Here is a 12,069-nt window from a genome sequence, read left to right as displayed (position 1 = left end):
TTCTGAGTGGACTGAGGGTTAAAACTAGGGCTGATAATTGAGTTGGTATGTACCAGTGTAGCCTTACCACTTGTTGAAATGCCAGTCTGTAAATGGCTGTAGCCCTAACTTGTCCATCCTTCCCTGCTTCCCTATGCCTCTCCGACTTTCTGGACCGCCTCACAACCCTAGAATTGAAAGGGTAGCGCCCAGCATAGCAGGAGGCCTCCAGAACCTTCCTCTGGCACCGTGGCTTGAGTCCATTTTGACCCATCAGTCCATGCTCTCTAAAGAAAATGAAGTGAAAGTGTTCAACGCTCAGTTGTATCTGACTCTTTGTGACCCCATGGACTGTGGCCTGCCTGGCCCCTCTGTCCATGGGATTCCCCAGGCAAGGATACTGGAGTGGGTAACCTTTCCCTTCTCCAGGGGAATCTTCCCAGTGCAGGGATCAAGCCCGAGTCTCCTGCATTGCAGACTAATTCTTCACCATCTGAGCCACTGGGGAAGCCCCCCACGTTCTTTAAACTGGGTATTAAATATTTTAGCATCCCTCCAGGGTAAAATTACTTTGGAGGTAGAAGCCATAGGTAGATAGATAGCAATTCAATAGGAAGAATGACTTTCGCAAAAGAGAGCCTCCCAGTGTCAAAACTAGGCTGAGACTGTGCTGCGTGTGTCCGTGTGTCGGACAGAAATGGTGCCACATTACAAAGGTGTCCAAGTGATGGTAACATCCAGATAAGAGCTATGCCTGAGAGCGACTGCTGTAGGGCTGGTCAGTGCCCCTGAGGGCTCATCCTTAGGCTCAGAGATGCTTCTGTGTATAAGGTACACACACACACACACACACACTCACACACACACATACGCTAACCCTGCAATCTCAGCAAAGGTAGACGCAGTCTTTTTGACTGATAGGCTGATTCCCCGGGAGTTTTATTGAGTCTACTCAGGCTGTTAACTCTTGGACTCACGTCAGGCCCAGTGAATAGTGGTAGCAAGCAGCCAAGGGAGTGAGCTTAGAGAGACCCAGAGCAGCACTAACAAGTGAGCAGGGATCACATGGCATCTTAATGAGACCAAGTCAACAGAATTAGCACACAGTCACCCAGGTGGGAGGGTGGGCAGGTTTAGATGTCACCAAAGTACTGTCAAGGGCTTCCCAGGTGGCTCAAGTGTTAAAGCGTCTGTCTGCCAATGCAGGAGATACAGGTTCAATCCCTGGGTCCAGATGATCCCCTGGAGGAGGAAAGGACAACCCACTCCAGTATTTTTGCTGGAAAAATCCCATGGACAGAGGAGCCTAGCAGGCTACAGGGTAAAGAGTCAGACATAATCAAGCATGCACGGATGCCCAAAGTACTGCCAAGGCTTCTAGAGCACCAGCTCTAGGACCCAGGCTGCTGTGAGTCAGGAATCCACAGTCATGGGCAAAGAGTATCTTTCTCATGAGCCTCCAGCTCCCACAACAGAGCCCAGAGCTTCAGGAAGAGACAGAAGGAACAGGATGGTGTGCATTTTGATTACAGAAACCTCTGCCCCCTTATTGCGGCATGGTGCTGTCGTGTGTGGATATCCACAAGCAATGTCACTTGCAGAAACTGCAGGGAGTCAAGTTCCGTCATAAAACATAGAAATATTAAGACGATGACAAAAAATAAAACAATCTGTCTTAGGAGGGAGGGAGTTCTGTGCCACTGATGTGTTTCAGTATTGACAGAAAACTTGGTAAAAGTAGTTAAGAGAACATCAAGGCGTGAGGATTGGACTTGATCTTAAAGCTCCTGTGAACCCTCAGATACTGTACCACGTGAGCCCAAATACACTACTGTGACTCCACCTCATAATTTCAGCTTTAGGTAACTCAGTTCTCCAAAATGAGGAAAGAAATCCTGGCAGAAGCCCAGTTAGCCTCATCTGGACTTCCTTCTCTTTCCTGCTTTGTCTGATTTCAGCTTCACTTCTCCCTTTTATCATGGCTCCCTGCGTCCCAGGCCAGGAAAGAAGGCAGCTGTGAAATATGTCCACAGGAAGCAATGATTGGAATATAGTTGATTTACAATGTAGTATTAGTTGAAAATTGACTCCTTGCGAAACCCTAAACAGTGGTATTTTGCATTTAAAAAAAGAGTTTCCAGAGAGAGGTCAATGGTTGGCCAAAAGAAATGACTCCCTAATGATAGCATTCCAGGTACTCAAATGGATGTATCCTGAGATTGGAATAGTTCCCCCAGCACCCCTTGAACGATGGTTGGTGGGTGGAAACATGCCTACTCCATCAGAGGGCTCTATGTCCCCAGAGCTCCAGAACAAAGGCGTTCACATCCCTTTGATTTGAAATAAGGGCTGGATTCCTGCACTTACCCCTGTGTCCACAGTGTTTCTGGTGGGGAGCTCTTTGACCGGATTCTGGAACGGGGTGTCTACACAGAGAAGGATGCCAGCCTGGTGATCCAGCAGGTGTTGTCAGCTGTGAAATACCTCCACGAGAACGGCATCGTCCACAGAGACTTAAAGGTGCCGAGACGGGGCCCTCCGGGAAACATGGAAGGATTTTTTAGGAAGCTGCATGGATCGTGGGCAGTCTAAGCTCTGTAAAATGAGAGAGTTGAACCAGATGACCCCTAAGGTCCCTTTCACTCTTGGATTCTAGAACAAATCTTGGGTGACTGAACAATCATTGTTAATTTGCACCTCAGCCTTTTTCTGATTTTCACTATCCTCACCCTACGAGGTTACCAAGAAAATCCATGCTATTCCTTGAACACAGCCTTGAATACAGCATTTAATAAATACTTATTCAGAGTCAACATCGCACCAGTCATGTACCAGAGTTTAGAAAGATCAGACAAAATAAGGGTTGGTTTCCTCAAAAAATGGAACAATTTTGGGGTAGTTGGGGATGAGAAGGAAGGGTTACTACATCAATAGCTATAAAGCTAAGTAAAGTCAGGGCCAAAAGCAAAATACAAGGTGCTGAGTTATGGTAAATGAAGGTCCAGGTAGGAAGAAGATAGGAAAAATGGAGGGAAATAAGTCTGGCCTTAAAGTCAGGAGCCCAGGATACAGCTTCCTAAGAAATTAGATACGGGGGAAAGGAAATAAATGCATGTTTCAGGCAACCGTCTCCTACATTACATGATGTTTCTCTTCCCTCACAGCCTGAAAACCTCCTGTACCTCACCCCCGAGGAGAATTCTAAAATCATGATCACAGACTTTGGTCTCTCCAAGATGGAGCAGAGTGGTGTCATGTCCACTGCCTGTGGGACCCCAGGCTACGTGGGTGAGTCTGGGGACGGGGCGGGGGGGAGGTTGACCAGTTGGCTACATTCCTCCACATGGATATTACTCACAGAAAAAGACTGCTCTGAGGAGACAGCGGGATCCTAGTACAGCAGTCACATGTGAGACTTAGGGCCACCCGATCTATCTGGTCTAAGGTTTGAGTAGCTCAGTTGCTAAAGAATCCACCTGCCATGCAGGAGACCCCAGTTCTATTCCTGGGTCAGGAAGATCTGCTGGAGAAGGGATGGGCTACCCACTCCAGTATTCTTGGGCTTCCCTGGTGGCTCAGCTGGTAAAGAATCCACCTGCAATGCGGGAGACCTAGGTTTGATCCCTGGGTTGGGAAGATTCCCCTGGAGAAGGGAATGGCTACCCACTCCAGTATTCTGGCCTGGAGAATTCCATGGACTGTATAGTCCATGGGGTCACAAAGAGTCAGACACGACTGTCACTTTCAATCTATCTGAAACTCCTCCGCCTGCTCCCAAACCCTACATCTTTTAAAGACATCCTACCCCTGAGCCTTCCCACTGCCCTGTCTATACTCTGGCTCTCATTTTTGCAGCAAGGCTTCCTGTTTTTGTTTTTTCACCTAGAACAGGGACCAAAACAAGACCTCAAACCCAGAGATCAGTAGCAGAGGGGTTGGCCAGTAGCCCCCCTCTCTCCTTTCCCCCAGTCTGGAGGAGACCTCAGCCCCGCAACTGCTGCTATTCTGCAGTGTTGAGTTTGAGTCTGAGGAACTTAAATATGGGCACCCAAAGATACCCCCAAGGACGGACCCTAGGAAACTGGCAGAAGTGGGGCCTCCTGCCTCATAGCTCTGTAAGCTTCCAGGGCCCCCCAAAAGATGACAACAGGCAGGCTACCAGAAGAGAGCATTCCTGGGCTCTCAGAAGGAGAAAGCCAAAGCTCAGAGCATCCACGTCTGCTCCTTCTCTCTTGGCCACTCATCACCTGGTTGGGGCTGGAAGTGGGAAGTACAACCCTGACTCAAGACAGGGAATCTCCTCTCTCCCCAAAAGAGAGGTTGGTTACTTACCAACTGCTGGGATCTAGCCCCGGTGGATCCAGGGTGATTCGAAGGGGAGACAGATAGGCAAGGAAAACTTATTTATTTATTAATATAGAAATATAAGATTAGATTAGGAAGAAATAGTATAGTAGGAAATTTAGGTGGAGAAAAAGAGGCTGAATAACTTGGTTTATGGGGAAAACCAATAAAACCTCAAGACAAAAGGTTTGCACCATCTACGTTAGGCCACCGGCGCCCACTTGAATATCGAAGGGTGCCCCGCCTTAGTCTCCCTTTCGCGTGGATCTTAGCAGCCAGGGCAAGTAAGTAGACTTGGTGAGCCTCCCCGCTCCAGATGGGAATTCAGCCGAAAAAGGGGAGAAAAGAAAGACATGGGGAAGCCCAGCATCGGTGCAAGACGCCAAAGACTCCACTTTCAAAATCAAGTTATATACCCCAAGTTGTACATAAAGAAATAATGGAATATGCAGAGTTATGCAGGGGCAACAGTCCTGACCCTCACTGAGACTAGGCTTTCTTTTTGCATACCTTCCTGTATACAAAAGGTCTCAGGTGGTTTACATTATCTTCTGGCCCAGAGGCCTGTTAACATTTTTATGGCTCTCTTCCTGGATAATTGTCTATCAACCAGAAAACTCCTTTTCCCTAGAAGTGTTTTTTCTTTACTCTGCATCACCCTCAAAGTACTAAATAAAGTTACATTCCTGTAGAACAAAGGTGCAGTGGGTTATAACAAAGAAAGTACTTAACTCAAAGATCTAATGTTGCTAATACCAGGTCTACTACCTGTTTTTCTATATACCAACTATATCTAAAAATAAAGGATATGAAAATTTGGCAGCAAGTATTGGCTCAACAAATGAAACCTTTAATCAGTCCTATTCTAATGATTTTGACTCCTCGGAAGCCCCTACATTCCTAGGATGTTTTAAGCTTCCTGTGCCTCCCAGTCAGGAGGCCTCAAACAACCACATGCATAGCTGCAGGCAGGCTAGAAAGCCATCAGAGGGGTTTTGGGATTGAAACACCCTTTCAAATGCAGAAGACTAAAGCTCTGAGTTGACTTTTTCCAGAGTGTCAGAAGAGTGGAAAAGCAGAGTACAAAGGCCAGCAGACTTTGGTTCTTTGGGGTACATGCTCAGGAAATACCAGGGGGAGAACCTGAGATCTGACTCGCCTTGCCCATCAGATCTCTGCCACATGACCTTGTCACGGGTGGGATTCCTCACGCTGGCTCCCGGCAACCAACAGGTTTTGAGTCCACTGGATACAAATCCCTGGTATCTGGGATAAATACCAAAGGCAGCTCACTACTGCCCCAGAGCTGCCAGTCAGAGGAAGACACGGCCCATTTCCTCATGGAGCTCTTGGGCTGATGGGGAAGAGTAAGGCCTGCCTTCAGGAGGTAATAGAGACTGATGAGACAGTTCCTACCTGCCCACTGGAAGTTCCTCATTTAATGGAACCTCTGTTTTCAGGGAGATCCCGATCTCGTGAGAGGAAAAAGTCCTTACCTTGCAGATTTCCCTGTCTAAGGATCCCTTCCCTGGGGGTCTCCCATCTGAGTGGAAAGCTACAGACCTTGCCTCCAGAGTACTCAGCCTAAAGGAGGAAACCGAGCCCTGGAGATCCCCAGTCTGATGGAGGAGCCATGGGCCCTGGCATGGGACCTCCCAGTGTATTGGAGAAAGATTTAGCCTTCCGGGAGAGACACTTTCTGTGTTGTAGGAGAATGTTTAGCCTTAAACATCAACACCATCCCAGGTGCCTCCCTAATCCTCTTCTCTAAGCCTCTTGCTGACGTTTGATGCGCATCCTTCACCCTCTGCTCTTGCTCCTGCTCAGCCTGACTCTTCCTTTGGTTTACTGCAGCTCCAGAAGTGCTGGCCCAGAAACCCTACAGCAAGGCTGTGGATTGCTGGTCCATCGGCGTCATCACTTACATATTGTAAGTAGAGCTGGTGTTGGCTCAGCTCCTGAGGAGTCTCAGCGCCTGCTCACCCTTTCTTCTCTCCTCCCCATCTCAGCACCTCAAGCAGCATCCACCTCCAAAGCATGTGCATGTCCACGTGCATTCACATACACACACACACACACACACACACACACACACACACTCATGCACACACCTCCAGAAGATCTTGTCCTGATTGCCACCCAGTTATAAAAACAGAGTTCAGTGTGAACCCACTGTGCAGCCACATGGCATTCCCGCTTTCTGCATCCCACCCCCGTTTACTGTATATAAATGTACTGAGTCCCGCCCTATGGAATGAGCAGTTAAAGAGGGAGGAGACATCCTAAACTTAGAAGCCAAAGGGGCACAATGTTCACGTCTTAGATTTCTCTCCTGGTAATGTCAGCCCAAGGCAAAATGATGGCCTGGATGAACCTGGCCACGGTTCCTCTCCTCACGTGCTCAGGCTCTCCTTTCCAGACCTGCTCACCACCCCCTGCCCAGCATCCCTTCTCACTGATAGCAAACTTTGCTCTTGGAAAATGAACTGAAATTAATCATTTCCTCCTCAGTATGGACGCATTTCTCTATTTCCTCAATGTATATTGAATAACTCTTCGCTTCAGTGATCTTCTCAACAAATTGTCATTGGCTGTCTCCTCTGTGCCAATCAGCGGTTTAGGTTCTAAAGAATGAAGAACAAAACAGCCTAAAAAGAATCCCTCGGAAAGTTACATTCAAGTAGACATTTCTACCATCCTTCTTAAAGATAGTTTATACGTCATCTAAAGAGTCAGGGTTCCCTGGTGGCTCAGATGATAAAGACTCTGCCTGCAACGCAGGAGACTTGGGATCTGTCCCTGGGTTGGGAAGGTCCCCTGGAGGAGGGAATGGCAACCCACTCCAGTATTCTTGCCTGGAGAATCCCATGGACAGAGGAGCCTGCTGGACAACAGTCCCTGGGATCAAAAAGAGTTGGACATGACTGAGCAACTAACACTTTCACTTTTGAAGAGTCATGGGGGCTTCCCCAGTGACTCAGTGGTAAAGAATACCCCTGCAATGTAGGACCACAGGAGATATGGGCTCAATCCCTGGGTCAGGAAGATTCCTTGGAGGAGGACACGGCAATCCACTCCAGTATTCCTGGGTGGTGAATCCCATGGACAGAGGAGCCTGGTGGGTTCCAGTTCATAGGGTTCCAAAGAGTCCCACACAACTGAAGTGACTTTGCACACATGCAAAGAGTCAGGGGAAGGGAGAAAGTGAGGGTCTGGGGAATATCATGTACAAAGGGCTACCTGTTCCAAACTTTGGTTCCCGAATAAACATCTGATGGAAACTGCATCATTCCTGCATCAGCTGGACATGACTGAAGCAACTTAGCACTTGCATGCATCATTCGTGAATCAGGGGCAGACCCATGTACTGGTCACACTGCTGACTGGGGACTCTTGTTGCCTGCCCGTGTATACAGTGGAGGCTGGGCAGAGGGGAGCGGCTGGCCCAGGACAGGGTCCTTCAGCAGCATATACCTTGCTGTCCCACTGCAGGCTGTGTGGGTATCCCCCCTTCTATGAAGAAACTGAGTCTAAGCTGTTTGAGAAGATCAAGGAAGGCTACTATGAGTTTGAATCTCCGTTCTGGGATGACATTTCTGAGTCAGGTAAGACGAGTCCGAGGGAAAGACAAAATAACAGGCTCAAGGCAGAGGCTGCCAAGAAAAGAGAGCTTAACAAAGGATGATAGTCCTGGCTCTTAACGGTCCCGGGGGAGTCTGACAGAACAGGCTGCCAAGGAAAGTGGAGAAATCCTCATCTGGTTCAAAGGCCAAATAAATGATTCACATCTAAGGTTCCTGCTTTTGTTTTCCTGGAGGCAGAACCGTGGGATGCCTGGAAAAGCAGGGAGGTACTTCAGACGAGGGGCCAGGAGGGCAGAACAAGCCCAGGGGCATGTTCCAGGCAGGAGGGGCAAAACCAAGGCCGAGTTTTGCCTTTCACCTGTCCAGCTGAGAGCCTGCAAGGTCTGTGTCAGTGACGGCCATCAGTGTTTGTCCTTGGGTCCATTTAAGTGGGGACCAGAGCTAAGCCAGCATTCACGCGTGTGCCCATGTGCAGTGCTGGCCCCTGACTGGTGCGGGCGGGCACCCACGTGGCGTCAGGCACATGGATGCCTCGTGACCAGAGATGTGTCTGCAGTGCTGTGTGGTGACACAGCTGCGTGGAGCCACTCTGGGGGTTTCAGGTGGGTTGTTGCTCGGTGGTTTGGATTCTTTTTCTCTTTCAAGACTCTTAAAATTGCCTCTTTGGAAGATGAGCTAAACATGCCTTCTGTGCCACCCACCAGCCTGGCAGTGACTCTCCATCAGTCATGAGATCTGGTCCTTAGCTGTTGTCTCTGGTTGCTCCCCACAGCCAAGGATTTTATTTGCCACTTGCTGGAGAAGGACCCAAATGAGCGGTACACCTGCGAGAAGGCCTTGAGGCACCCCTGGTGAGTGAGGCGCAGGTGGGCTCTAGACCCTCGCTGCTGCTCCCCAGACACCACGCTGATTTTTTCACAATGCATTTCCCTGGAGTCTGCTTGCCCTGAGCTGTTTACTGGTATAGCACCCAAAGGGCACAGATCAGATCAAGCCAGAGATACAAACAGCATTTAATGAAGTGGATTCTGATCCAAAAGTAGCAGCTGGATCATTGAATCAGGAATCAGATGCAGCCAGATAGATAAATTTACTCTCCTTAAGAGCATCATCTTACTCTGGGGTCAAAGCCTGTTCCATGCAAGGTGCTTTGAGAACAATCACAAAGCAACCAATTGGTAAAGCAGGTAAGGGGCTTCCCAGGTGGTGCTAGTGGTAAAGAAACTGCCTGTCAATACAGGAGATGCAAGAGATGGGGGTTCGATCCCTGAGTCAGGAAGATCCCCTGGAGGAGGGCTTGGCAACCCACGTCAGTTTTCTTGCCTGGAGAGCTCCATGGACAGAGGAACCTGGCAGGTTACAGTCCAGAGTCTCAAAGAGTCGAACACGACTGAAGCGGCTTAACACACACACACATACACACACAAAGCAGGTAAAGAAAGTCTTGAAACACTTCCTTTTTTTGTGCTACCCACCTGCTGGAAAATTTACAAGCTCCCCAGTTCCTACTGCAGTAAGCCGTGGTTTTCCCTAATCTGGCCTGGCCTGTCACCCCCAACTTCATTTGTCAGGGCTCCCAACACACCTTCTCTATTCCAGAAAGGCCTAATGACTGTATTTTTCTCCTACCCTCTTCCATCCCAAGCTCTTTCCACATTTCACCTTGGGTCACACCATGTTCACCACCTCGAGGGCCCTGCCTTGGATGCACATCCTTCAGGATCCAGAGCCGTCTGTGTCCTCTGAAGCCCTGGCTCCTGCAGTCCAGACAGACCTTCCCATCTCTCTTTAACAATCACACAGCTCACCATGAGTTACTCTAGTTCATGGCATGAAACAAGGCTTGCAACCTGCACTGTAAGCCCCCAGCAAGCAGGGCCACATCTGTTACTTCTCCGGGTCCCTTAGTACCTAGAAAATACTGTTCACAAGGCAAGCGTCTGAGGACACTTAGAGATGGACGGATAAGAGGCTCAGGGCAGAACGGGCAGCCTCTGTAGGGGTGGCCGCATAGAGGAAGGCTTACCGAGAGGAGTTGGCTTCTGTGCAAAGTTTAGAGTCAGAGGATAGTAACAAGCAAATGCCCTCTGACATTGGGCCAGGGGTGAGGGATGGGGTATCAGTAAACTTTTATTTCTGTGAAATGCCAGATAGCAAATGTTTTAGGCTTTGCTGCCATATCATCTCCATGCGTAGAAGCAATAGAGCCCATAGCTGAATGAATGGGCGTGTCTGTGTCACAGTAAGACCTTACTTACAAAGGCAGGCCATGAGTAGGTTTGGTCCACAGGCTATAAGTTGCCCACTCAGCCTGAAAGCAAGTTTCTAGAGCATAGTAATACTAGTGTTAGTTGCTCAGGCATGTTCAACTTTTTGAGACCCCATAGACTGTAGCCCACCAGGCTCCTCTGTCCATGGAATTCTCCAGGCAAGAATACTAGAGTGGGTAGCCATTTCCTTCTCCAGGGGGTCTTCCTGACCCGGGGATCAAACCCGGGTCTTCTGCCTTGCAGGTAGATTCTTTACCATCTGAGCCCCCTAGGAAGCCCTTCTAAGCCACAGGCCCCCATGACCTGTCCAGAGGGTTCCAGCCCTTGTCCTGGGGATCTCCAGGCAGCTTACCCTGGATCTTCATGCCCAGCCCCTGCCCAACCCCTGCAGAGTCCCCATCACCACCACTAGCCAGGTGTCCCCTCCACATCCACAGGATTAACGGAAACACAGCCCTCCACCGGGACATCTACCCATCAGTCAGCCTCCAGATCCAGAAGAACTTCGCCAAGAGCAAGTGGAGGGTGAGTTGTCCTCTCCAGGAGGCGAGCAGGCTGTCTGGGCCCTGGAGGCTGGGCTGGGGCAGCAAGGGCGAGGGGGCTTTCCTTGGGGTCTCCCGGCAGATGCTGGAGCTCCCTGGACCCTTCTGGGAAATGAGAGGTGCGCACGTTGGTTTCAAGCGTCCATGGGGCAGAGGGAAGGCTGGAGGCCCTCTGGGGTGGAGAAGGCCAGAGATGGGTCTTGTGTCTCCCCAGCAAGCCTTCAACGCGGCGGCCGTGGTCCACCACATGCGGAAGCTGCACATGAACCTGCACAGCCCAGGGGTCCGGCCAGAGGTGGAGAACAGGCCGCCCATCCCTGCAGCCTCGAGACCCACCTCCCCGGAGATCACCATCACCGAGACACCCGCTGCCCCGGGCCCGAGCGCGGCGGCCCCCGTGCCGCCCCGGCTGCCCTGCCGGCACGGCCCCCAGCCCGCAGCCCCCGGGGGCAGGTCCCTCAACTGCCTGATCAATGGCTCCCTCCGCATCAGCAGCAGCTTGGTGCCCATGCAGCAGGGGCCCCTGGCTGTCGGGCCCTGCGGCTGCTGCTCCAGCTGCACGAACGTTGGCGCCAAAGCAAACGCCTCCTACTGCTCGGAGCCCACACTGCTCAAAAAGGCCAACAAAAAACAGTACGTATTTCCAGCCCCAGGCGTAGCCCTGCTCAACCTGGGGCTGAAAGAACTCAGGGCAATGGAGCTACAAGAAATAGACCCGGGAGCCTCTCCCACTTGGAAGCAGCTCTGTGGTGTAGAAAAGCTCTGGAAAGGGCCGAGGGGGTCAATGGAGATGCCTCCAGCCCAGTCACCAGCTGTGTGGCCACCAACGTGTCCATCTGCATCTCTGTTTCTAGTTTGCCCGTCTATAAAATGGCTTGATTGGGTCACACCTGCTCAGTCTGCCCCACAGGAAAAGTGAAAGTTTCTCAGTCGTGTCTGACTCTTTGAGACAGAGGAACCCATTGGGTTATCATCCATGGGATTCTCCAGGCCAGAATACCAGAGTGGGTACCCATTCTCTTCTCCAGGAGAATCTTCCCATCCTAGGGATCGAACCCGGGACTCTTGCATTGCAGGCAGATTCTTTGCCTTCTGAGCCACCAGGGAGGCCCTACAGTGTTGCTGTCAGAGTTGAGTGAGGCATCAGGGACTATAAACGCCTGCAGAAAAGTGTGTACCTGTGAGTGGCGGGGGTTAGATTCCAGGGACACTGTGTTTTGGGAGGACTAGGGGGCTTGGTTATCTCATCCGTCATCTCTGTAAAGGCTTGTACTTTCTGCACCTCACGAAGGGAGGTCTGAGTGGCTGCCACAGGCACAGAGGGCTACCCCTGCCCTTCCTCCTTCCCCA

The 12,069-nt window shown here is 50.5% G+C and overlaps 1 protein-coding gene across 1 annotated transcript in view; it reads left to right on the top strand.

Annotated features, from left to right (window-relative positions):
- Positions 1-12,069, top strand: part of CAMK1G (calcium/calmodulin dependent protein kinase IG) — a 32,821-nt gene that overhangs the window by 19,608 nt on the left and 1,144 nt on the right. Inside the window, exons 5-11 of the mRNA XM_069544265.1 lie at positions 2,361-2,499; positions 3,144-3,267; positions 6,178-6,253; positions 7,816-7,928; positions 8,680-8,758; positions 10,615-10,702; positions 10,934-11,352. Of these exons, the coding sequence (XP_069400366.1) occupies positions 2,361-2,499; positions 3,144-3,267; positions 6,178-6,253; positions 7,816-7,928; positions 8,680-8,758; positions 10,615-10,702; positions 10,934-11,352 (1,038 nt within the window). The remainder of the gene's footprint in view (positions 1-2,360; positions 2,500-3,143; positions 3,268-6,177; positions 6,254-7,815; positions 7,929-8,679; positions 8,759-10,614; positions 10,703-10,933; positions 11,353-12,069) is intronic.

Source organism: Ovis canadensis, chromosome 12 (genome assembly GCF_042477335.2).
Source record: "Ovis canadensis isolate MfBH-ARS-UI-01 breed Bighorn chromosome 12, ARS-UI_OviCan_v2, whole genome shotgun sequence".
Lineage (NCBI taxonomy): Eukaryota > Metazoa > Chordata > Mammalia > Artiodactyla > Bovidae > Ovis > Ovis canadensis.
Note: the sequence above shows the minus strand (reverse complement) of the source record. Positions and strands in the feature narration are given on the sequence as shown.